General features: G+C 36.0%; 1 protein-coding gene across 2 annotated transcripts; it reads right to left on the bottom strand.

The window, feature by feature from the left end:
- Window positions 1–156: 156 nt before the first annotated feature.
- Window positions 157–26,700, bottom strand: LOC136415226 (fap1 adhesin-like). Of its 2 annotated transcripts, XM_066399710.1 has the most exons (8): window positions 26,596–26,700; window positions 10,839–10,923; window positions 9,695–9,888; window positions 9,461–9,638; window positions 9,107–9,404; window positions 8,534–8,923; window positions 8,192–8,439; window positions 157–8,139 (listed from the first exon to the last, which is right to left on the bottom strand). In XM_066399710.1, the coding sequence occupies exons 2-8, from the start codon at window positions 10,914–10,916 to the stop codon at window positions 3,541–3,543; spliced, it is 5,985 nt and encodes a 1,994-aa protein (XP_066255807.1). In that variant the 5' UTR covers window positions 10,917–10,923; window positions 26,596–26,700; the 3' UTR covers window positions 157–3,540. The 2 variants fall into 2 exon arrangements, with proteins under 2 accessions (XP_066255807.1, XP_066255808.1); XM_066399711.1 differs by lacking the exons at window positions 10,839–10,923; window positions 26,596–26,700 and adding an exon at window positions 10,614–10,802.
- Between the last annotated feature and the right edge of the window lie 1,001 nt (window positions 26,701–27,701).

Raw genomic sequence — 27,701 nt, 5'->3', positions numbered from 1 at the left:
CAGAATTTTCCATAAGATCTGTATGATTTAAAGTTGATGTTCGGATCATAATAATCTACTTTACTACCTTGGTGTATATTGCACTAATATTGTTGGATATTAAAATTATGCTTTTCTCTCTTAAAAGGGACCAAAAGAAATTAAAACAACTAGAACTTAATTCAATCACTTTAATGTGCTTAATTTACACAAAACTTACCAAATCTATGGTAAATCAACAGTCAATGTGCTAAAAGGCACTCAATAATTGTTAATAACAAAATTTACACTTATGGAATACAAAACGTGAAAAACATCTGATACCTCGTTAACAGTACAATAATTGATATAAGTGCTATATGGATTTTGGTAACTAGATATCTACTAAAAATAGATAATAATAACTTTTATTCTCAAAGAAAAACCTTCTTGATTGCGTTAATTTCCTATTAGTCTATTTAATATTACTGACCAACCGAATATGAACAAATTCAAAGAATAAATTCTCCCCAAAATTGCGTTGCCAACAATAAAACAAACCTTAACCAAGCCAATATAAAACTATGTGTTAGTAAGGACTAGCCTATATCACCCTGTAAAGCAAAGTTTTTCTATGAAAATAAAGCCTGCAACGAACGGCATACGAAGGACGTAAAAGGCAAATTTCAATATATTTTGTATTTTTAAATATATTCATCTCAGTGCAATCTTGAAGCTGTCGATATGGGTAGTGGTAACGGTAATTTAAACAATAAAATCCTCGATTCCAGATACGAGACGCCACGTTGTAAGAGGGAAAGTTGCAAATATGAAGCGTCGAACATTTTGAATCACTTCACCAAATAAACTGAGGAGAAAATATAAACGTTTTTCTAATATTTCATTTTTTTTGACTCATAATTTTTTTTTTAATTTAGAAACGATATATTCTTGAACTGCGTAAATCTTTCCCAGTTTAACCGACCTTGTTTCTTTTATGGCCACAGAGATCCTTATAGTTGTGATTCAGAAAAGGACATTGTATACCTTTTGTATATACTGGGTGTCCGTTGTATTACATCACCAATATATATATATATTACGATATCGCACCTCGTCCGTTGCCGGCTTCAAGCGTTATATAAATATACTCTATAAACCCACAATAATATTATACTAAAATATTTACAAAACAACTAAGATTATTTAGGTACAAAACACTTCTTTGAATCAGCTTTGGAATGCACTTGAATCTTCCCTTATATGTGTATAAAAATCTAAGTCACGTTGTAAATTTCAAGGCATTTCTTTGAGGAGATTTCTTTGAAGGCAATGGGAATGTTCGAGAAAAAGTCTGATATGTCGCGAATCAAATGATAACGAAGTGGGTGCAATGGTGTTCTCACATCGCAATAATGGGTGTTTTGAAAATATTTAGCATTTAGTTTAGGTTTAGCACAACGTGTTACAATAATACTGCAATTTGTTATTATTTGTCACATCCAATATGAATATTTTAAATAAGCAAAAATTCAATATCTTTCACGTAGGTACGTATGGATTGCAACACTCAAAAATATTTATGTATTTTATATTAAAGAATGCACAGAAATTCGTTTTATATTTAATGTTATAATATATGGCTCCGAAGGATGCCTTTTCATAACATGAGTAGACTTCATGGATAGCAATATAAACACTTTTCAGATTTAATGTAAGTATATTTATTAGTAATTGTAATTAATGATATTTTTCTTTATTTTCAGCCAAAATTTAATAAACTTGTTAAAGAGACAGTTGTAGAGAGGTCAAATTAATTAAAATAAAACGATGGTTAAGTTTAGATAAGATAAATTAAGTTGAAGCAAAATTAATAAGATCAAGAAGTCTCAAAATTATTGGCAGAGATTTGAATCGAATAAACTCAAAAAATTAAAACATAAATAGATAAATGATAAATATCGAAACGGTGTGAGAGAACTTATCCCTTATTTTGAGCGTACCAATATTTACCTACCTCTGTAACAACCAGTAGTTTAAAAACGTGTTCAAATCGTTGAAACTACTTTTTCTGGATTAAAAAGTTTTTGAATTTCAATTGAAAATAAACCAATCACAATCACTTTTTGGCGCACCCTGTATCTGACCTAATTAATTTTCGTATAATATGTCGTGACCTGAATAGCCTCCATTTCTTCTGTAATAATGTACTTATAATATACATTTTTAATGAACTACATCCAAAATATATTATTTCCACAACATCTATTTGATGTATAGATGTAACTTGAATCTATAAATATTTTCATTATAATAATATAAAATTTAATTGTACTATTTTCTTTCGGTTCCCCAAGAATACTCTTTGGGAACACATTCAATATAGATTTTTCTACTCGATTAGGAACATAACTTACATGATTATGTGTGGATATATTCTTCCACCCTGTATATAATTGGGACTGATCAGTTTCTTTAGAATGTTACCGCTCAAATTATATATAACATAATGGGTCGACTAGTACTTCTCACATAAAATCAGCTTCAACGTCGTAATTATAGTGAAAAATTACAAGTTCGCTAATTGACAAAAATTCAAGCAACTGAGGACTAGCTTTGCTGCGTCAGCATTTGATGGCGATGCCTTTCGTTCCGAGGGATGGCGAACTTGAGTACAGTCAATATGACAGATTTGAAACCAATTGATGTGGTTAAGATGACCTAATAGGTCAGTTATAAACCAAAAACGTTTTCATTGCAATGCTGACAGTCATAATTAAATTTACTAAGAAACGAATCACTTCTTAATTCACTCCACTTGATGGGAGCATCGGCCGCAGTGGTCATGTTCTCAGTTTTTTAACTATGATTCGCATATTGTAGTCTCAAACTGCGGATTTGGTAGAGGAGGGGCTGCGCGATTGTTCGGCGCACAGATTTGGCTCCCGCGTATTTAGCTGACTTTGGTGGACCGATGGTCCCTGACGTATAGGGCGTTCCATTTACAAGAAAGTGGGTGAAAGTGGATTATCATTGTTCTAAAAAAACGTAAAAATGCAAAGCAAAATGTCTCGAACTTTTCTAGAGACAATTTTCCTGCCAATTCAATGCAATGAAATCTTCTCCGTCACAAGTCAGTAAATGGAGAATTCGAAGTCAAAGTTAGGGTCCCAAAGGTTTAAGAACAGCACAGCTGTATCACGATGTTCCCATTGAACAGGGTGGCAAAGTGATAATGTACGTTGCTGTGTTCTTCTTAAAGCCTTCCGATTCTATTTCTAACCCACTCTGCAATTGAAAATGCGGACGCAATATTAAACTGGCCCTACGTCTTGTCTTGCCTGTATGAACTACCAGATGAACAATCAGAGGCACAATTGTGACGTCCCAATGTATCAATTGCACCGAAGCTCAAGAACTCGTGCCTCCGACATTACCGGCACTATTCGACTATTTAAACCAAGCAATAACAAATAAATAACTCGAACCATCGCGGCGAATGAACAAGAAAAATAAACTATAGACAAAAATCAAATCGACTAAAAACTATGTAAACCGTAATAAAACTATTTGGTCCCTAAATCACATGACCTGCCTCACCGTAACGTTGTACTTTCGCTGAACCGTCTCCAAATTGTCCAAGTCCAGCTTGACCAGTTCGACGACCGGCTGCTGAGCAACTCCGGAAAACTTGTTTCTTTTAAATATGATCTTCGGCTGGCCATCGTCGCCTAAGCGATTGATCACTGAATATCCACAATTCGTCTTAAAACTAGAATAATCGCTTTGGTGTGTAGTCACCGAGCCCGAGTCTCTCTCCTCACTCGTTTTTCTTTTTGCGTTCACTTTGCGCAGGTGCCTGCGCAGGTCGCTCTGCTCTTTCTGCCCTCTCCGCACTTCGTAGGTGGGGGAGCTAATCGGGCTCTTGCTCGGCGATCGGATATTTTTTTTACTCATGGTCTTCTTATAGTAAATTATCCGCTTAATTTCGTCCATCTCGCTCTCGGACAGTTTCTCGCTATTCAGAAACCGCTTCATTAAGCTGCCGTTGCCGGGAGATCTGCTCTTGAATTTCGGGATTTGAATATTGAGCGAGTTCAACTGGGAGTCCACGTGTTCCTTGTATTCTTGCAGCTTTTTATCTCTAACATCTACGGGCACTAACTCGTTAACATCTATCACGGGTTTTTGAGTCTTAATAAGGCCACTAAAGTCCTCTATAAGGCATTGCTCTTGCGCTTGATGAGGCGTGGGCGCGGGTGAATTTGAATCCTCCCAATCGGAGCTGTTTAAAACGAAGGACGTTTTCACGTCACTGATAGTCTTTGGTACAATTTCACTCATCGGCTGTTCCCGAGAATCTGACTTGGGGCGTTTACTTTCATCGCTATCCGTGCTGGTAGCCTTCCTCTTTCTGCTGACGTAGTCGGCCAAAGTGATTTTCTTCTTGTTGGCAGGCCCACCATTTTCTTCTATTAACTCGGAGACGCTGGGTACCATCACATGGTTGGCAAATACTTTGGATTGTCGACGAGGATCTTTGGGATGCATTCCATGAAGTGGAGGAACAATTTTTGGATCTATTGGTGTTGGAAGTGTCGAGCCATATGACGTGGATGAAGGAATGTCGTCGCTAAAACTCACTCGCTTTTGAGGAGCTTTTGTCGGGGTGTCGTATTTGGGCTCAGGGTTTTCAGGTTTCTTGTCTTCTTTGATAAGTTTGGGCTTTTTGAAACTGCTGCTACTGCAACCAATGCAGCAGCTGCCTTCTTGGTTTTCGGATTTCTTAACCGTGTCTGCCGTAGTTGGTTCTTTTTTGCAGCAGTTTTCCTCTTTCTTGGCCTCCATTTCTTGCTGCTTTCTCAATTTTTTTAGTTTTCTCGCTCGCAAGAGTTCTTTGAAATCCACATACTCTTCATCTGCCTCAAGGGCTTTGTCCTCCTCCTGACTTTTATTAACCTTTTCAGGTTTAGACTCCACTTTTTCAGGCTTCCTGTCTATCAATCGCGATTTTTGAGCCAACTCTTTTCTCCGGTTTCTTCTCTCGGCCAGAACTTTCAGCATCTCTTTCTGTTCGCTCTTTATCTGCCCCTTCTCATTCAGCCTTTTGGACCTCTTTAGATTGACCTTCTTGTTCTTTGGACACTCCTCTTTCTTCGAAGAAGACACAGTGTCGTGTTGCACTTGTAAATCGAGCGCGTAGAGCTTCTTGGCTGCTTTTGTAGCGATAGGGGACGTAGATGTGAGATCCGAGGAGTCATTATAAATGTCATACTTTCGGTAACTGTTTATGTAAACATTGTTTGCAGTAGCAGAGCCCTCTTCAATGTTTGTAGAGGTTGGGGACAGTATTTGGACTTCCAATTTTGCCACCTTGGCCTTGATATTTTCCTCTAAAATTGTAGTTTCTGAGCAGGCTTCGTCATGGACTTTTTTCTGAGCTATATCAATGTCCGAGGTAGTTACAGGCTCTAAAGGTATCTCTGAGCTGTTTGAGAAGAGATGGTCTTCTTCAATAACTCCAATGTCTTCCAAAGGATTAGTGACTATAACTTCATGAACAGGGGGCTCCTCGATAAAAACTTCATCTTCCAAGGGATAATCGGTATGAAAGATTTCCTGTTCTTCGTCTTCAAAGGCTGATGCTTCGATTGCTTGAGACAGTTCACCTTCCATGTGAATTTCTTGAATAGCTTCCATGGGGTCTGGTAATTCTGATATGATAACATTAACTGCATCTTCTTCAGCAATTATTTGATATGGTGTATCTTCAGAGTCAAGGAAGTTGTCTTCAATATCTACGTCGGAGGTTATTATGGAGGTTTCTGTTAAAAGTTCTTCATGAACTTCCGTGATATTATCGGTTTCTTCTGAGTGGGAATTTTCAATGTCATCAATTGGCACTATTTCATTTGCTGATTGGGCAATAGACTCCTCGAAAACGCTCCCTGTAATATCTTCAGAAAAGTTCCCACTTATAACCGTTTCTTCCTCCCCATGGTTGTTTGCATTCAAAACTTTATCGTCATCAGCTGCTTCTTTAAGATCTTCAGCTTTTAATTCCTTTACAGCAATTTTACATTCAATTTCATCTGCATTATCGTCTTCAGTTGGAGACACATTTAGATCTTCCTTTATATCTTGTGTCTCTCGTCCATGAATATTTGAAATCCCAGAACATTCTTCTAGATTATTGCTTTCAGAATGAGCATTAGATTCATGTCTTTCAGTCATTGAATTTGTGATCATTTCAGGTTCCCCAACAAACTCAACTGAAGCATCTGTTTCAGGCGCAATATAATTTTTATTGCTTTCCCTGATTATTTCAGACTCAAAATGAGTCAGACATGCTGAATCCATTGACGTTGGCTCAGTAGATACTTTGTTTGTAACATCGGAGGTCACTTCAGCATCTGATAGATGAGACGATGCAGATATTATCGGTGTTATATTTTCAATTGATTCTAGACTTATTACTGTGGAAACCTTCGTAATTTCCTCAACTTCCATGAGTGGCGAATTTTCGGATTTTATAGCTTCTACAGATTCTCTTAATTCTAAAGTTAGTTTCCTTTTCACTGGAGCCTCCTCTACAGATTTGTTTTCAAATTTGGTTAATACTCCTTCACTATTTGCTTGTTTTTCAACTGATGCTATTTCTGAAGAGCCATCTTTAAGCCTACTTTGATCTCCTTCGCCATTTTCAGGCTCCATTTGGAATGATCCTGAAAGCAATGAAGTTTCATTTTCCTTGCTCTTATAGCCTTCTTCAATGATGAGTTGATTAGTAGAATAACTTTCGTCAATTACACTGGATTCTCCTTCAATATCTTCATTAATGTTCTCAAAAGCTTCTTGTTTCGCTGACTTGCTAAATTCATATAATCCATTCTCGGCTTCTTCAGCATTTTCTTCATCTTCACAGATTTCTGAGCCGTCTGGTGAGCTTATCTGGTCATCTTCTTGGAGACATTCCACAGCAATCGTATGATCATATTTAGCGACATTTCCATCTGCAGCAGCTTCTGCGGCTGCGAAACCGCTTTCCTTAACACCTTCCATAGAAACAACTTTTTTAGTAGCATTTTCACAAAAATCATTGAAACTTTCAGCTTCTTCTTTGAATTGTCCCGCTCTATCTTCATTGATACTTCCATTCACATCTTCTCCCTGACAGGAAACCTCGTAATTGTGGTTGCAATCCACCACAGTGTTGGCGTCGGACCCTAAAGTCTTTACATTGATCACCTTCTTGCCGTCTACTATTCTGACAGTGATCTCCATAAGTTCTCCAGCTACTTGAAGAAGCGCTGAAGGCCCTGACACCTTGAGGATGGTCTGAAGAGTATCTGGCTCATCTTTTGTGAATTTTGTGTTTGAAGTGAGCTGCTCCAAAGACGAAAACGAAGCTTCGTTCTCCAAAAATTGTGTCACTACCTCACTGCTGCATATATTCAGGTCTTTTTTGGAACTGCTGCCAATGATGTCGTCCACAGAAAAAATTCTCCTTCGCCGCTCTGCCGGAGGATTTTCGCCGCTTTCAATGCTAAACTCTGAATTTTCCTCACTTATCACTGGGTCACACTTATTCTCCTCTAACGAACTGACATCGGGGAACTGCAGGGAAGTGGCTGGAGGGGTTACAATGACACCGCTTCCCCTCTCTGACGGCTCTACAAACTCTTCGTCAACTACAGCGGTGTCTTCCGCGAAAAAGTCTATTAAAGGCATGCTTTTGGATCCTGGAGATTTGTACTGACTATCGTCAGAGTTTTGGCTGAGATCTTCGTTCAAATTAGCTTTACCTAAGTCTTCGGCCTTACTTTGCCCCAGAGGATTGTAACTCATATTGTGATCGAGTTGTTCCAAATTGATGGGTGAGCAATTTTTATCCACTAACTCCTTAGTAATATTCATGCTATCCAATGCTGAATTATTCAGTTGGTGGTTTGAGCCGTGGGAAGTCTTCTGTAAAGGATTGTCCAATACTGTGTTTTGGTGAATGACTACTTTGGTTCCTTCTTTGAGCTTGTTGGGCATCATACAGTCTGGTTTGGACGTCTCCATGATCTGGAGATTCACCACTCGGTCTTGTGTGGAGCTTGCCTCTGCAGGTACATCTTTGTTGGTCTCAATTATGCGCACCATTGTACCATTCAGGTACTGGTAGTTATCCGAAGACTAAAATTTCTTGATGATTAAGGCCATTCCAAGGGAAAAGGAAAAAGCTTACCAATTGGAAACTACCGTTTTCGGAAGTAACGATGGAAATCCCGTTGTTTTCAAAATATTGCACATCGTTTGGGTTGATCATGTAGAGGGTGCCAGGTGCGTCTTCGCGCAACTTATCCCTTATACCGCCACTCTCCAATGAATTGTTCATTTCCGTTGCCTGATCATCGTCATCCCAGTTCTCGATGAATTTCTTCAGGCTCTCTGAGGGCGACACGGTGTTCTCTGCCAGGTCTTGTAAGTCTTGACCTTTAAATTAAATGTTATTTCGACCTAATAAAACTTCTCGTACTTTTGACTGTATTCACTCAATTTTAAATAATTTCAATTTTTATTCATTTACCTGACAACTGATGATGTCCCTGCATAAACTGCGCGGGTCTGGGTCTGCAGGCTTGCGCCGGATAGCAGTCCTGCGGCATACGCCTGTGCTGATAATGCTGCGCATATTCCGGACCACGGTGTTGCGGATACTGCGCATAATTGGGCGCTGAAGGCATTTTTTGATGTAAAGGATGGTAGGCGTTTACTGGAGGCATATGCATGCTCTCTGGGTAGCCTCTTCTAGTGGGCGAGGCACTTCTCTCCATGTGAGGATACCGGGGACCAACGGGGGCCATTTGCGATGGCCTTGTGTAATTGCACCCCGCCGGAGGGTAATTTGGATAGGGGTGAGTGGGGGTTATGGGGCAATTGGGGTTGGCGGAATAGGGATTAGGCTGGTGAATTGCACCTGTTGAAATTTGATCATAGTAGTGGCGGTACTGATTCGGAAGTAGATAAATTATTATGTCTACGTGAAGGAAATTAGTTGATCGATTTGTTTGAATTAATTTTTTAAATAAAGGCTCAATGCCAATTTCCAACTTTCAATCGACCATATAAAGTATAATTTTTTTCTGATTTCGAGTCTTACCGGGGTAATATCGGGAATTTTGCTGGCTATACATGGCCCTTTGATCCATTACAGGATATGGAGCCTGGGTATCTTGCAAATGGTGATCGTTCATTATGGACCTGGCTATGGACGGCCGCAGCTGACTGAGTTTATTCAAAAAAGCGTTGTCCGTGGGCGTCGGATTGTACTTCCTTATGTTCTGATTTATCATCTGATTGAACTTGGGAGGCATCGAGTGATGTGGCATCTGCTGGAAGTGATGCTGATCCTTTGGGTAGTACTGAGATTCCGGTTTAAACAAGTTCGGGAAGCCATTCTATGGGTAGAAACAGTAAATAACATCAAAGTAACAAGGAATCGGCGAATAACCACCTGCGAAGGGTCTTTATGCAAATACTGGCCATTGTCGGGAGAATATTGCTGGTTGCTTAAATGTTGCTGCTGGATATTGCACATCTCCAAGTAGTCCTTAGTTTTAGGTTTTTGTATCACAGATGTTGATATATGGTTTGGTTGGGGCGCTTCTAAGTCTGAGTATTTCATTTGTGGGCTGCAACATAAAAAATTGCAAATTTCGATTTAAAAAATGGAAAAAGTTTTACTAACCTGTATCCCGAAAACTGAGAGGTTGGATAATGATAAGCGTCGTTCGCTGGTGGATAATGGTTATGTGGGGCCACTCTGGCCACATGGCTCTCAGACATTGGTTTCTGTGGTTGCGACTGGGGCTCGCCATTACCTTTATCTATATCCTTTTTGCGAAACTGCCTAAGCGAGCTGGTAGTCGACCCACCGGTTGGCTGAAAGGTAAATATCAAAATATATGTAGAACAAAATGGCCCAGATTTAAAAAATGCTTGAAAGAGTACGACTTCGAGTTACTTAGAAGGCTATACCTATACTTTATTAAACAAACGCCCTTGTAGGTGGGAATCTGGGTCGAAACTGACCAGATTCATTGGCTAGGAAATGGTTTCTTATTACATACTACATGTAAAACATGTTAAACGGACTTTAAAATAAACCCAATATTAAGGTAATTTATAATTTTTTAAAAATCATACACCGTGGGCTAGACCAAGTTCTCTACGTAACCTAATGTAACCATGTTTAAGTGTCACCCTGGCCAAGCAAGACCCCCATACCTACTTGAAGAGTCAACATGAAATCGTCCTATATTCATGTATCACATAAAGATATTACAATTACTTAAGAGTGTGTATAGTGTAAGATTAAAAAATGAGATAAACAGAATCGGGAAAAAAGGTCTGGGTGGTAAAGGGAGCTTAGTAAAAATATCGCCCTATACATTGTTACAAAAACTTTGCACTAGAAGGGTGACTTATGGTCTGATTTAATAGTTGCATTTGATGAAATTGACGGTCTTTTTCTTCATGCACGCTGAAAGCAAACATATTTTACATATACGATCAACGAAAAATACGTACAACCTTTTTAAATTTATTTAAGTAGTTCACCCCTAACAAAGTGCATATTAAAACCTTACAACCCAAAACTATTTTACCTCTCTATCAAACAAATCCAACGAAATGCATGAAGTCAAATCCTTAGCAGGCAAAGTCAGTAGCAAATCCATCTCTTCTATAAATTCACACTATCAACCCCAAACAAGCTCAAAAACCCGCATCAAATCCCATTATTTAACTCGTCACTATGATCTCGCGATAAGGTTCTCTGATAATTCATTCGCACCACATCGTGACGTAAACAAATCAATGATGGTACCTACCGATGGTTCGGATGCCACGAACTGCGACGGCGGGTGGACACTGGCAGCTCCTTGGCCGAACTGTCCGACATTCTGCATTTAGGCACTGGAAAAAGATAAACAAATTATTAGTGTTTATCATGCCATGCAATAGGTACCCATGGTAACTGGTTTTCGGGAATCGATCCATTGAGATGCGGCACCATGATGCGGCCTTGAATTTTTATTTATTTATTTATTTATTTCAAGGTAGACTGCAATGTGCTATACTGCCTTGTTATGTTTTTTCTTAAAAACTATAAAATATTTAAGTAGTATAGTGGCGATTTAACGAACCGGCCGGGCAAGGTCGGATTTTCTGAAGTATCGCGTATAATGAGCTTAGATACATTATTACGTTCAAAATTTGTGCAAAAAACGAATCATTTCAAATCGGCAAAAAGCCTGTTTGAGTCCTTGAAATTCGAACCTATTAGCCGCTTTAGTAGGAATCGACACCACATTACTACGTATTAACTGAATAGAAGATTTATTTTCAGCGAGAAATAGTTGGGAGTTTTTAGCTTTATGCAGAACTATAATAAGTACAATGAATATGAGGTAAATAATAAAATTACATAATGGAAGTTGCATTTTACTGGTTGCCATTGATTACTACATATAGATAGGAAATGAAATTTATATACAGGGTGTCCCAGATAAGGATGAACAGCATGGGGATCTTGGAAACGGTAATAGATACAAAATGGTTTAAATTGGGAAAAAGTTGGGCAATTTAAAGCAAATTAATAATCTGTTTTTATATCGACGAAATTCCGAATGGTTACGAAGATATATATATATATACAGGATGTAACGTATCATCATGGAGATATTTCAGGCCGTGATAGTACTCTGCAAAATAATTAAAAAATTCTAATAAACCCATGGTCAAAAAGCACCATTTTCGATATACAGGTTGGCAAAGTTTTATATTTTTTCTCATAGTTTACGTTTTTCTCACGTATGCCTCGAGTTAAATTTTTGTAATTTCATACACCTCTTTCCTTTAAGACCCTCTACAACACAATGTCAAAATCATCTATGGTCATAAACAGTGTGTTATGTTTTTTGGGTCATGTACTATTTTATGTCTTATATTATTTTTTGGAACACCCTACATGAATTGTGGCACCACTATCGCTGCAAATTAAGAAGTAAAGAAAAAAAATCATCGGGCTCAGTTATCAACCATCTGAAGCAATTCGTAACATTTAATTTAAAAAATTATAAAAACTAAAAACGCAAACTATGAAAAAAACGTGAAACTTTGCCATCCTGTATATCGAAAATGGTGCGTTTTTGACCAAGGGGCTGTTAGCATTTTTTCTATTATTTTACAAAATACTATCGCTCCCTGAAATATCTCGATGAGGATATGTTACACCCTATATAGCCACAACATGAAACAGATAATCGAGCAAAAATTCACAATTGGTTTTGTCAAAATTGTGGTTAATCTGGCGAGTCAAAGTCCACGAATGGAATGGTTAAACAACTTTCTGGCTATAGTGACTGAAAATCACTTCCTGCAGGTGCCTAAATGCACCTGCTTACGACTATTATTACGTATGACTAACGGAAAAAAATTTCCTCGCCTAGGACAATTCGAATTTCCCTCACAGTATAATAAAACTATTCAGCAATCCGAGAAATAACCTGTCACGTTTCAGATATTTAACTGCTTCATCCCAAATGATTCAAAAACGGTTTTTCTTATTCCTCAACTACGAATAACAATCTAAACGGCGGCATTGTATGTGACAGAGTAATCACAGTTATTATAAACAATTACACGAGTCAGCCATATCGTGCGTAATTGCTACGTTTCGGTTCTAATTTTTTCCTTGGATTAGTAAGTTCGTGTTTTGGGAAGAAAACGGGGTTTTCTGCAATTGAGAAAAGCGTTTTTTCCGTTCCTTTTTCTTTATTAGTGGGAAGATCTAAATGGGATCAAATTGGAGCATCTAGGTGGTGAGAGGTGAGGACTCAACTTGATAAATCTAAAAGTGAAGACTTTTTTAATTTCAAATATATATATCATATATATACATTTGATTCCTAAAATTCAAATAAAACGACAAAACTATAGTTTATTATGCCTCTACCTGGAACATGCGAAGCTTGCTACCTCATAGACTTGATCAAAATTGCCTAATCTTCATCAAATCAATGGGCGTAATCAAAAAATTTGCAATGGTCGCTGCAATATCGGCACTTGGAATCTGACAAGCCGCTGTTAAATTTATCTTGCAAAAATTAAAGCAAAACCTGCTTTACCGCTTTAAGTCAGCGCTACAGCGAAATCCAGCCGCTGAGATGTTACAGCGCTGTCGCTCTTTGAATCCGCCGTATGTGTTCAAATATTTACGCTTACAGTAAAATCTGAGAAAACACTAATTTAACGATAAAAATCCTGACTTGTCTGGCATATCTCGTATTTTTTTTGAACGGAAAGAGTCTGAAATACATAAACATACGAATATAAATCTGTTGCTGGGGCATCCTGATATCATCCCTGTATTTGAGTTCTTACATCTCTCTCAACAGCCCAAAAATTCTTTTAGCTCGTGAAATTTGCCCCCAAGGTAAAAACCGCAACTGAACTAACTGTGAGAAGAATGGGAACTGGTAACCTTTGAAACATCGAAGCCAACAAGTTTACTAATATTTCTGATAAAAATATACTTTTAGACAATTTATGCGATAAAAAAAACTTATATAATGTGGCCATGTTAAAACTGGTTCTAGACAAACTCCCAGGTAATTAATATATTCGCTGCTGAAGAGATTTTGCGCTTACCGAAGACCATATTCTTAGTTTTTTTCAATTGAGAGACCAACAGTTTAATACAAATCAAACTACATATTTAGCACACGCAAGGGCAGGCACTTCACCTCCCTCTCATAGCTATGAAACGTATATCATCGGTAAATAATACCGTGTCAAACTTCCACCTCAATATCATTAATGAAGGTCAACACCTGGAGGGGTTCGAGCGTAGAACCTTTCGGAATTCAAAATCGAATATAACTGATCGTGGAAAAGTTACCATTAATCGTGGTATACTTCTGTCTAATTTCCACATCCGAACTCAAAAATGTACGAATATCTTCAAAAAAATTAAACGATTTGAGTTTAGAAATTAAATTAAAATGAGACATACGATTAAAAGATTTTTGAAAATGTTATAAGATATCATTAAGGTAATGTCCCTCTTCGAATCCCCCTATAATTTTACAGCATACAGAAGATAAAACATCACTTGTATTCAAATCCATATAAAATTCTAATCGCTTATTAGAAAATAAGTTATGTATGTTCTTCGAAAAAGGTGTTTCTCTGCTTTTACAGCGCACATTCGTATACCTTTGACGATATGGAAAATATATACATACAGGGTGTCCCGTAAACCTTCGACAATACTTATATATTATATATACATATATGTATATTATACAATATGTTTTTTAAAAATCCGAAACTAATACGGAAATTTTGCTTTTCTATATGGAGTGATGTAACAGTGATAATACGAAATATCAAGTTATGTCAGTTTTTGTCGATTTTGAAAAAAGTGTAAATATCTCGACATCTATGATATTTTCATTAATGCTATTTTTTCATTTTCTGACTTCTCAAGGATGGGCCTTTCATCAGGCGAAGTATTGTCGAAGGTTTACGGGACACCCTGTATATGGGTGTATAATTTTTCCTCTCATTCCTATCACCACCTTTATAGATTGGAACTGCTCTTGTATTGTTTCAAACAATCCGGAAATATGCCGTCCTCAACACATTTGTCAATGGTATGATCAAAATGTTCTTTCCACATTTAATTAGGTCGACCAGCATAGTATAATCATCAATGGCGGATATACTTTTTAAACTATTAATGATATCGCGAATGTGTATCTAGCATACCTTTCTAAAACCTCTAGGAATGTTTCGAAATGAATATTAGTCGGAGGATGTTTATTTACTATTTTATCAACAATTTCAACAAAAAAGCTACTTAGACCGTTAGAGTTTAATGAACTACTGCTTGATATTTTTTGGGATAATTGTCGTTTACAATATCCCAGCGAACTTTACGGTTTTTTCCATTTTGTTTTTGCTTTGGCAAGTTTATCTCGATAGTACCTTCTAATTTTATTTACATATACACATATGTAGAGGGTTATATATTATCACGGAGCTACGTATTTCATGCGGCGATAGTGCTTTGCAAAAATAATTAAAAAACTGCTAATAAACCCATGGTTAAAAAAGCACAATTTTCGATTCAAAGAGTGGCAAAATTTCACATTTTTTATAATTTTGTTTTGACTTAGATTTTTTTTTATTTTAAGAAATTTGATTAAATGCTACGAATTGCTTGAGATAGTTGATAACTGAGCTCCATGATTATTTTTGTTTTTACTTTTTTACATTCTTAGTTTGAATCGACGAAAATAGTGAAAGATGCAAAAAATCAAACAGCTAAAAAATTGAGCAAGGAATTTAAATTTGGTATCAGTATTAACTTAGGGTGTTTCCAAAAAAAGATACGAAGCATAAAACAGTACATAACCCAAAAAAACATAACACTGTATATGGCTACAGATGATTTTAACATTTTGTTCTAGAGGATCTTAAAGAAAGTAGGTGTGCGAAATTTGAAAAATTTAACTCAAGGCATACGTTAGAAAAACGCAAAATATGAGAATAAATGTGAAATTTTGTCCCCCTGTATATCGACAATGGTGCGTTTTTGACCATGGGTCTACTGGCATGTTTTCTTATTATTTTGCAAAATACTATCGCCCCCTGAAATATTCCTACGACGATATTACGGACACCCTGTATACAGTGTATCCTATATTAGTTCTACGTGTATGGGAACCTTGGTAACCGTAAGAGATCCAGAGGTTGTTAAAAGTGGAAAGGTTTAGAGAATTTAATAAGACACTCATACCCAATAAAAACTAAATAAATTGCTTTAGATTTTATAATTTCCAAGAAAACCTTGAGTTTTTGCATTTTCCGAAAGCTCCATTATATGGTTACTCTACTTTAAATTAAACAGAAACACAACTGTAGCAATCATATGCACAACAGTTAGTTCAGTGTGCAAACAGTGTTCATACAGTCCATATAGAACAATCCATAATTCTTCCAGTTTTTTCCCTAAAGGGATCAACTGCATGAAAGACAGTTTAGATACATAACCATATACCAGGGCCCGAATATGGACACTGGCGGGGTCCAAGTCCGAAAGGGTATCTCCGGCTATCTAGCTTCGAAAAAGGGTTCCTGTCATATATGGCTATACATATATCTAAATTATATTTCATGTAGTTGATTCTCCCTTAAAGGAACTGGAGGGTTTGCGGATTGTTTATGGATCATCAGCTATTTACAATAATTTAACTTATAAATGAGTCTAATAATTTAAAATAACTAATACTCATGTCCATTTTGATCAAATTGTCGCTGAAAGATCTATTGAAGAAACTAATCGATTTAATGTTAGCTTTGTTCATAACGTTCGTTTTTTTAATCAGACCGTCGGACTTACGAAGGGCTAACTTAGTCAAGTAACGTTGCCACATGTAGGAAAGACCAAATGTGTAGGAGTTTATTGATTTATTTATATCTTTTGTTATTCGCTCAATATTCACCTCAATTAAATATTTCCTTGAAGTTCATTAAGTAGATAAGTATATTCACTAAATCCTTAAGATGGCAAGGGCCTTGGTTTTTATACTGGATCAAATGTTGACAGACGAGGAGTGATTGAGGGCTAGCGAGGTTGCCAGATGGGATGATAAATAATAAAATGTAACGATTTAATTAAGTAAAATTGTGGACATTCCTAGTCTAACCAACAAAGTTGGTACCTTAGGTAAGTAAACTTTCTAGGTCTACAAATGTCAATAAACATTAAGGCATAATTTCCAACAACTGTTACTGTCGCATAAACATTCTCTCTTTCAAAAACAAACAGTTGTGTAATTGACCCTCGTTATTAACATAACAAGAGTATCGAAATTTGTTAAACATGCCGACGAATGTTTAAAACTATTACTATTTGTCCTTATTCTTGGGTGCGCAACCTTTGTTGTCCAAACGTACAACAATAAGCACACCAACGTGAAATATCTGTAATTTTGCCAATGGCAGCGCAAAAAATAATAGGTACATAGCATTTTCGATAAGGCGTTGTCTGGGGGGCGTTATTTATATAATCAACTAATAAAGGACTGCCTAGTTTAGGGTTCTAAGAGGAGATAAGAAAATGTTCTATTCATTAATCAGCAACTACTGAAAATTCCCCGATGCATGTTGCATGATTCAAGCGACGACAAACCCTGAAACTTTATAGTCCCCATTAAGAATAGAAATATTCACTTTCGGGATTAGCAAGATTCTAGAAGCCTGTTTGTAACTTTGACAGCCCTGTATACACTACAAAAATTCAATATTCGTGGCTCTAGTTTTGGGTGTTCATTTGCAATCCAAACACGTTTCCTCATATCTTGGCTGTTACACAAAACTATCAGGTCAGTGTGCCTGAAATTCTGAATGGCGTCTCGTCGATAATGTTAATAATCGGTAGCTTCGCAGCAACAATTACGGACACCGCAACGGTTTTTTTCGTGGCAAAACCATTTTGTAGATGGTATTTTGGACGTAAACGAACTTAAAAAAAAAATGTTTTTTATTAAGTCATAAAATATACGATTACGATTATCGCTAATATTAAATGCATTCGATAAAGTACACGTAATAAATAATGTTTAATTAAATTAGCTTTACAACACGTCGTCAGCGCGCTTTGCGAATCTTTTCATGGGTCGTAAACAAGCTTAAATAAAAACAAAAAACGCCATCAATGGGTTCAGAATTAAAATTCATTTCCAACTAAATTAACATGTATTTAACGTAAAAAAGTCCACATACATATTCAGTGTTGTGCACTACATTGTTGGGCAATGCCCTTTTAAAATCCAAGGATGTGTTATTTCCCGAACAAGCCCTATTTTTGATGCACCCACCCATAAAGTCCTTCATCAATTATTAAGGCCATCACCTCGTTTCAGTGGTATTTTTTAGTTCAGCGAATCGATAAATTGTTATTAAAAATGAGCTAGCTCCGTTGGTCGGAATTGTCGTATTGTGTCCCAAAGATAAACAGGCCAAACGGAATGTTACGTTGGTTTTCGATGATTAAATGGCGATTAATGTCGATAAGAACCAAGACAAATAGTCTACAAGCGATTCATTAGGAGCTGAAGCTCGTTGGAAATTGATGAATTAATGAAATTGGTTGTCTTTAACAAGTTTAAAACAAATAATGATGAATCCTGAAACTCCTACCGACGATTAGATAAAATAAAACAATCATTGTGCAAATACCCATTGCAAACGTCTTGAGAGTGATAATTATTATTGATGATAATGTTGCTTCATTTGAGGTATTTACGTATGCACTTTGAGGGGAAACGGACCTTAACGCAATTATATCGATAGAAATTATTTACGAGGCAAAAAAGAAAATTGCGATATTCATAATTCAATGGTACAGAAGGGTTGCAGTTGTCTCTGCTCTATATGATATTCCAACTTATTAAAAATCTTGAGTGGTCATTCCATGTTTTCCCTGTATAAATAATGGTGTGTAATAATATGTGCGTGGTTGGAAAATCAGCAAATTCTAAACTTTATCAGGAATGCGCTAAATTCTTTAGTGTTTGAATGAATGGGTGAGCTAAAACTTGGCAAATTCCTAAGAAAATTTCCTGAATTCTAACCACATTAGTCCATCAAATGCGGCGACCGCCGCTGTCCGTTATCTAAACAGGGAAAAAACGTCTGTAATTTATGGCGACCCAAAATTTTTAATAAGTTAGAACAACATATACTTGTACATGGCCCTGTCCTAAGGTATAATAAATCAGCTGGAAATATCGAAATTCCCATACACACGCTATGTCATCAAAACATATCCTCTTCCGGTCGCAGTTTATTTGAAAATAATTGCTACAATAACCTCTAAACCTGAATAAATTTTTCATAAATGTGGAAATGTTCATTGCTCAATATGTTCATAGCTGCCTAGCTATAAAGGGTATTTTATTAATCGGTATCGTCACATATTTCAAAATGTGTCCCATACTCTGTCGCCAGCGAAGAAGAATAGTGTGTGTGAATATGTTTAAAAGAAGACCTTTTGATGAAAATGCCGTTAAGTCCCAACGACTACGTACTAATAAAAATTGCCGTGAAATGGTCCATTCCTGATTTGTTCAAATGGGACAATTTTAAGTGTTGTTATAATAAAACTAGAAAGCCATGAGAAAAAATTTATTTCTCCAAGATTCTACATCAAATTTGCTATTAAAAAGTATTAATAAATAAAGCGAGAATTTGTGAATATGCGAATTTTCGTAATTCAGGAAGCTATAATTTGCATGTTGAATTTTACTTATTCTTTAATATTTATTACATTTCACCAGTAACATCGATATTTCGTCATAATTTCGATGGTTATATAACTCATTCGATTTTTTTAATTTATCCATTATACAACAGAAACACTGTCTAGTCGCACTAACAAAATGATATGGTAGAGAGTCAAGAGTATTTATTATTTAACATTAACGTGCAAGACAGAGATTCATATAGTAGCAGCCACTAAACTTCCACTATTTTGCCTAGTGCAAGTCATCGCGGAACTGTGATTTTATGAAACGTAGCAAAATGGCGGCCCACCATTTAGGTGGTGATACTATCTGAAAGAAACGATTATTTGTCGTAATTGCCATTTTGGCAATATAGTTTCCGAATTCAGGATACCCACATTGCTTCCTCGAAAAACAGTAAATGCTAGCCTAGATGCTTAAGAAGAACGAAACCCAAAAGTCTCCATCCATTATTTACAACTCCAGAATTTGCAAAGAACTGTTACTTTAGACCTCAAGCCATTTTCAACGATTTACTGATGAAAATCTGTGAAGGCATATCGCAAAATGTTATAATAAACTAAATAAGTCAAATATTGGATTCAAAGAACTGAACAAAAGACCTCGATGGCCCCAATCTGGTGAGGAAGATATCATCTGGGAATAGGGAATGAGTGAGTTATCCCAGGTAAAGTACTTAATCGCTCAACAACAGGAATGCTATTATATGAAACAACTCACGTTCCTAAAATCTCAAAGACTAAACTACTATTATATTGCACTCTGAACCCAAGACATGCAGCCACTCAGCTAGAAAGAGATAAGTAGGTGCATTTAAGAGATCTGCTATACAACCATTTATAAGGGATAAGGCTTTGGGAACTGAATAAGGAAAATTTCAAAGTGCAACTGAATCAGCATGAACCTCTCCTAAGATGTTTGAGCCACATATTCATCATTATGAACCTTTACCTGATATGTATGTAGATATAGCTTCGATACAAATCAAGCTTCATAAAATAATCGGGCGGTCGGGGGCAACTGAACTACTGAAATTTCAAAACCCATAATGGGAATTTAAAGTTAAATATCTTCTAAAATACGAAAAATATCCGAATGCATGAAACACACACAGGTAGGTGCATCCTTGGACTATCGTACGAGGCTATTTAAGTCTCATACGTTGCGCAAGAAAACTGCTACATTGCTCCCAAAAAATGGTCTGGCCATACTTTAATACGGTAATTTACAGACTGATATGATACCTCGCGACGCGTTCGATTGATTTTCGATATCGCACCTGGTTCTACAGAAATCGACTTTTTTTCAAAAGTTTCCCTCGTATCCTCCAAATATGCAAATTTATAAACGCGCTTTCCGGATTAAAATATCTTTCATGTTTCCCTAGGCTTCAAATATCAGCTAGAAATTCTCATTATGTGTTTGAAAATTCCAACAACTTATTTCCAGCATGAGTGTTCAAAAACTGAAACTGGTGATACTACCTGAAAGCTACTGTATGAATTTGACATTGTTCGCATTATGGCAAGAATTCTGCTAGAAATTCAATGGACAGAGAAAACCATTTGATTCACCAGACTTTGGAACAGAAAAATTTCGAAATGTGCAAGCCCTATTATTGACTCTTTAAGCTCTGGAAACCCAAAAAATACGGCTGAATTCGACTGGACGCGTCTGATTGGCGTCGCTATCCAGTCAAAGTTGTAGCCACGTGAATGGATATTGAAAGAATCTAAATGTGGCTGCTTCAACGACAACCCAGAACTGCTTTATATTCTTTGGTTTGCAATTCTATTGTCATCTTCTTGGAGAGCGGTTTTAGGAATAATTTTGTTTCCATCATACGTCCAAGATAACACATCTGAACAATTGCACCAACCTTTACTTTACTCTCAAATCTGATCCTAAAAACACAATAAGCAAGACCACTTTTCAGGAATGTCTACAGAAAACAACTCACCCACCACCAGCACCATCCGTCAGGTAAAATTCTGCAAAAATCATCAAAAACCGTCTAAGTACGGCAAACAAGCAAATATTCTGTTCTAATCTTGGACTCAGTAAGATTATAAGCCCCTCATTACCCTGATAACATGAACAAACAAACTAGAAGGTTAAAAACACAATAGGCAAAGATCAAAATACAATATGATAATTTTTAAGTAAACATTAATTATTGCTCTGGTTATCAGTTAATTTTACTGGCACACATGGATAGTTACTTTTGTTGTAATAACTGTAGTAGTACCGGGCGTAATTTGGTAAATGTTTGGCGCACACGTAACCGTTCCATGGTACTAGAAAAACGTAGCAACGGGAGTTGTGGGATACAGTAATGTCAATAAGGTACCGTTTAGGTTGACACCTCTTAGGAAGGGTGTTAAACAGTGGTCTGTAGCAACACATATGTACCGCCAAAAACATTAATTTAATTTTTTTTGCAGTTTGAAGAGCTGACGACCGAGTGTGACATTCACAGGAAAAAACGAATTTATGTCACCCAACTCTGTATCATATTTGTATAAAATATCATACCTATCTGATTTCACCAAGATAAGCGGCACTGCGGTTATTAGAAACTACCGCTTGATTGGTTGGAAGTGAGATAAAAATTACCATGGTATCTGCTTTACATATCAAGTCGATACACTTTGGAATATTTACTGTCACTTGAAACTTAATAGCAGAACAAAGTTATTTTTGATATCTCCTATAATTATCCCATGTCTTGAAAGCGAATATTACTACATGACAAAAATATGATTGTTTATACGCTCAAAAATCGTGCACAATTACCGACCTACCTGCTAAGCCATCAGCAAAGCTCATGAATAAATGACGTTTGTGTATCTTTAATACGTTTAACAAAAACACCGATTAATTAGTGGACAATTATAGCCAGTCGAGCTTAACAACTCATTATAATTTAAACGTATGGACAGGCTGGGCGCAACTCGGCTTTCCCAAGGCATTCCCGTAACTTTTTAGGCAAAATTTGGGTTTCTAAAGCAGGGGCCGTGAATCGTGGCCACATAAACTTTCACTCGCTGCAGTTGCAATTTTAACTAATCGTTAAATATACAAAGAGTTCAATGTTAATGGCTTAGACAAGAATAGCAAGTTCACCTCATTGTTACATTTTTATGGTAATTCAGCAGAGTACTGAAAATATATCACCTGAAATTACTTAATTTTGCAACAATTGCCGTGAACAATATTTATAATTGAGTAAACTTCGCTATCACCACCGAAATGTACGAGGGATTAAATTACTTAAATATAATGGCTATCATTTTCCCTCTGTTCTCGTTTTCCATGATAATCAGGGCCACAGTAAATATCATCACCTTAGATAATTTAGAAATTTCTTTATACAATTGTTCAATTACGATTAACAAATAATCTTGTTTGGCTTACACTTTTGAAAGTCATGGCCTCTGAAAGTTGGCATAGTTGCGCTATTTTGCGTTAAGAAACGTTCAAATATGGAAAATCTCACTTTTCTTTCTTAGTTGTTGAAGAAATGAATCACCGCTGTGAGGGTCAGATCAAGGACTTGCAATGAGTCTTAGGCTAAATGCCTCTTTATCTTTAGCGCTTAGATAAAATCCATTTTCGCAGCTGCGCAAATTAATAATTTTTAAGATAATTTTGGTTGACGAATGCATCCTTATCATAAGGTCCAAAATCAACCAATACCGAGGAACAGAGGTAGGTATGCCAATTTGGGGTTCCCATTTTCTCTATATCTTAAATCTTCTGTCCCTGGACGATCACAAATTTCCAACATTTTTTAATGGCATGTTGTAAGATTTTCGATCTTTACAATTTCAGTTACATCGTTCCGCAAGAAACAGAACCACTGAACTTGTGAGAAAACAAATTTAGAAACCCTGAAAGTTACGAGTATTTTCACTGGTTGGAATTGCATATTGGGTGACCAAGATCGAAGATACATCTATAGAATATCGCTGATACCAATAATTATTTCAACCCAAATTTGAAATTTAAAACTCTGTTGAATGTCGCCATTTATATACAGGGTGAGTTTTTTAAGTGTGTCACGTAAATATCTCTGAAGTTATGAGTTTTAGAAAAAAAAGTTTCAAATAAAAAAGGGATTATATGAAAGGGGGAACCTTTTGGCATCATCACTGTTTCGATTCAAGGTCATCTTCAGGCTCTAATCAAGGTCAACTTTGTTTTTTCAAATGGAAACCCCACATTTTTTTGCCAGATTCTGATTTGTTGTTCAAAACAAACATGTTTTTACTTGAAACATTTTTTTATTCATTTGATAGTTTTAGCACAAATTGACATTGTTAAAGAATTTTGTTCTAACGAAAATGCTTGTATCGATACATCCAAGAGAAGAAATTTTAAAAAAACATAATTTTTAAAAGAAATTGTCTACGCTGAAGTGCCAACAACTGCTGAAAACATGAAAGAAAGAATAAGAGTAGCTTGCCGTAACATTCCACCAGAACCATATTGGAATATCCAACAGTCATTCAAAATGAGGATCGCTAAATGCATTGAAGTAGGACATCATTTTGAACACTTATTTGATTGAATTGTTTAAAAATTATGTTTTTTTAAATTTCTTCTCTTGAATGTATCGATACAAGCATTTTCGTTAGAACAAAATTCTTTAAAAATGTTTCAAGTAAAAACATGTTTGTTTTAAACAACAAATCAGAATCTGTCAAAAAAATGTGGGGTTTCCATTTGAAAAAACAAAGTTGACCTTGATTAGAGCCTGAAGATGACCTTGAATCGAAACAGTGATGATGCCAAAAGTTCCCCCCTTTCATATAATCCCTTTTTTATTTGAAACTTTTTTTTCTAAAATTCATAACTTCAGAGATATTTACGTGACACACTTAAAAAACTCACCTGTATCACTGTAAAAACTCACTGTATATCTGATTTACTATTCCGATTTAAAAATTGCCTTTCCAATGACCTACCGCATTACCTTTTTTATTCACTTTTGCATATTAAGCTTATATCGACGCTTATACCTTGTACCAGTCTAGGCACTCTCTGCCACACTTTCCCCTTTTTTTACCTTTTCAATTTGATGGACACTTTTCTGCAATTTTTCCATGTTTAGCCATGATCTCCAGAAGATCCAAAAATTTTAAAGAACTCTCAAAGGTTCTAAATATACAGGTGACCTATCTGGGTAATTTTTTTTTTGACAAGAATTCAATCAAGTTCAATTCAATGTGGAAAGTTGGCAGGGTAAATCATAGCAAGTGTCCATTGCGAAGCTGCTGTGGATGTCATGAATTCATCCCCAAGACTGGGGAACTCCGGGTGTTTCCATAATAAGACTTCCACATTTCTGGTTCCCGATTTTTTTCCATCTTTTTCAGACTACAGCCACCAATATGTGCGTATGTCTTCAGATATGCACTGGATGTTACGTGTATATATATTTACTATATGCGCACACATGACGCATGAAGGCAATAAGTAGGCACACGTGCTGCAGGATTCTACTTAAACTACATTTGCAGGCACCTGCTAGGACTAACTTTTCCACATACAAAGATAAAAATTATCGTCCATTTAAGTAATTTACCAGTTAGAAAGTTTTAAGGTGGTATTAAATTTTTATTCAAAATATTCAATTTTTAAACTAATAAAACATCAGTGAGAAATATAATTTCCTGGACTATTCTTTAAATTTTCCTGACTTGAAAAAGACAAAGTTCTAATCAACCGAAAAATCAACAAAAAAAATCTGTTTAATTTCATCACTTAACAATATACGTGGAAACTGTGTTTTAAAAAATACTGAATGATAGTTTTTCGAAATAAGCGTGGGAATCCCAGTTATTTGAAGAGTTAGGAGATGTGCTAAATTAGAGCAAAGCTGAGTAATGAGAGCTCAATAAAATGCTGTTTTGAAGTTCCTAAAATATCCGGAAAAAATCTAATATTTCTAAACATGATTCCTTTTTTTCTGAGAACTATTTGTCTCTCTACGACATGGAATTGTCCGATTTGAGATCCGATGTTTCGTTATTCAAATTATTTCTTTTGATATAGTCCGAGATTTTTTAAATGGAATTCTGAAATCCCTTCTTATTCTGAATTTAATACCATATGTTAGGAATAGGACATTATGCATGAAAATGGTGAGGAACATTATTATGACCCAAATGTCAAGCTTGACCCTAATCTCTATATCTAATGGAACGAGATGAAAACATACTAATTTAAGGTATCAATTTCTAGCCAAAATTGCCTCATGTGATTGTCATATTGTTAACAAAACTATTGTCCAAGAAGTCAGAGTCACTGTTCAGACCTTGACAGAATCCATCTTATTTTATTGTTATAAACTCTGATAGATAACGCAAGTTTGCTCTGACAGGTCCTTAATGAAACTCAACAAGCCTGACACTTCAAGGGTATCGAACATGCCCCTGGAGTTAATAAGGTCTTCCACCGAACCTAGTTATATCCAAAAGATCTTTTTACTGCTATGAATTTACCATTAATTGTATATCTTTTGACATGTCTGATGAAAGATATGGAAAACGTCAGGTGTCAAATTTCCAAGACTGACGAGACCCATTTAATATGTGAATAATTAATTTATAATAGGACAAGATAGGTGAGTAAATCTTGATGGTACAAGATAAGACTTGCTTCGGTTTATATATGCCTGAGGTCCAAAGACGCTTAAATCTCACAGAATAACTTTTTATTTGAATTTACAACAACTGAATAGTTCTTAAATACAGTTGACAAACAAAACAAATGGGAAAACCAATGCCAGGTATGTTTGGATTTACTAATAAAGTGTCAATGTGCCATGCTCGCTTCCAAGGATACCAACAACATAACTATTTATTGACAAAACTTGTCGGCAATTTGGCATAATTTAAGAATTTAACTTCGTCAAGGATGATCCAGGACTAGCAACTATTTAAGTAGAGTAGGTAATCAGAGCCCTTAATGATAGAGGTCTGCAAATGAAATTTAAGTCCCTCCATCGTAACATCACCGTGACATGCAAACGTTTCAATGCAAAAGAAATGAAAATATCATGAATCCGTAATGTATTTATCCTCGGCCAACTAAGCATTGAAGACACAGGTAGGTGAATCGATAATTTGAAAATTTCCGCGAAAAATTGGCCTTTAGAGCCGATGACCTTCCGTGAGGATGAAGCATGTTGGTACAAAGATGCAAAAATGTAATTTTGGCAAATTTTCATGAGAAATACATTGAGAAAAGTGGAAAAACTCACCTACTGACTTGTAACGCACATCACAGACACCGCCATGTTGAAATTAATGTCAAATATTCTAACCAAACTCGTGTTTACAAACTGCGACAAGCGTCAGAGAACCTCAGGCCTATATCGCGTTCCTCGACCGGAATCAAGGTCAAGCTAAACTCGCTGTTGCAAACTAAGATGAGAGAATTCGAAAACGAAATCATATTTATTTTATATATTTTTAGAATTATATATTTGAAATTAAATATCTGTCAGGAGAAGAAGGATATTTCATGACGGTTTGAATTTGTTTAATTATAGCTTGTCGTCCGGTTCAAGGACATGTTTAGGATTCCTGCCGTGAAAATCTTTGTAACATCAACGCATCTGCTACAGTTTCTGCTAAATCTATTGAATTGGAGTTGTTTCCATCTCTCTTTTGAATTGGTTAGTTACCATTAAACAGCGGTATCGATTCCAAGATGGTACCTAGGTCTATGTTTAAATAATCAAACTCACTCACTGTTTAAGAATACTGATGTAGGCAAACAGTTGTCTATAATGTCTTATATGTATGTAGATCGTGTTCACATTCATATTTGTTTAACGGCTGGTATAATGATATAGTAGGCTTCAATGGGAAACTTGCGCACACCTTACCACTCATTATTCAATATGAAGCCCTAGAGCTTACCGCGCAATAACTAATTTCATTTAACATTCAGTCGTCATAATTTCAAATTCATGGTAAACATTTTTGGGGAAAGAATGGAAAATATTGATATTATAAGGTAATTAGAGTAATCAACTATCTCATTGTGGATTACGGAATTATATTAGTAATGATTATGCCGACAATCCAATTTGGAGAGTATATTTTCTTAGGAGAGAGAGAGAGAGAGAGAGAAAGAAAGAACTTAAAAAATAATTAAATTCTATATTATAACAGATTTTTGTGAATTGAACGTTAATATAGTTTTTTCTAAGATTCAGACACGAATTAAACAAAATGCAGTACTGCAACAGTTTTTTCATATTCATTTAAGTAATTATTAATTTTAATTAAAAATAATTAAAATTCAAAATAAGTAGTCAGCGCACTTTTCTTACGTTCAATGAGCATCTTGGGGATGTCA

Source organism: Euwallacea similis, chromosome 19 (genome assembly GCF_039881205.1).
Source record: "Euwallacea similis isolate ESF13 chromosome 19, ESF131.1, whole genome shotgun sequence".
In the NCBI taxonomy this organism is placed as follows: Eukaryota; Metazoa; Arthropoda; class Insecta; order Coleoptera; family Curculionidae; genus Euwallacea; species Euwallacea similis.
Note: the sequence above shows the minus strand (reverse complement) of the source record. Positions and strands in the feature narration are given on the sequence as shown.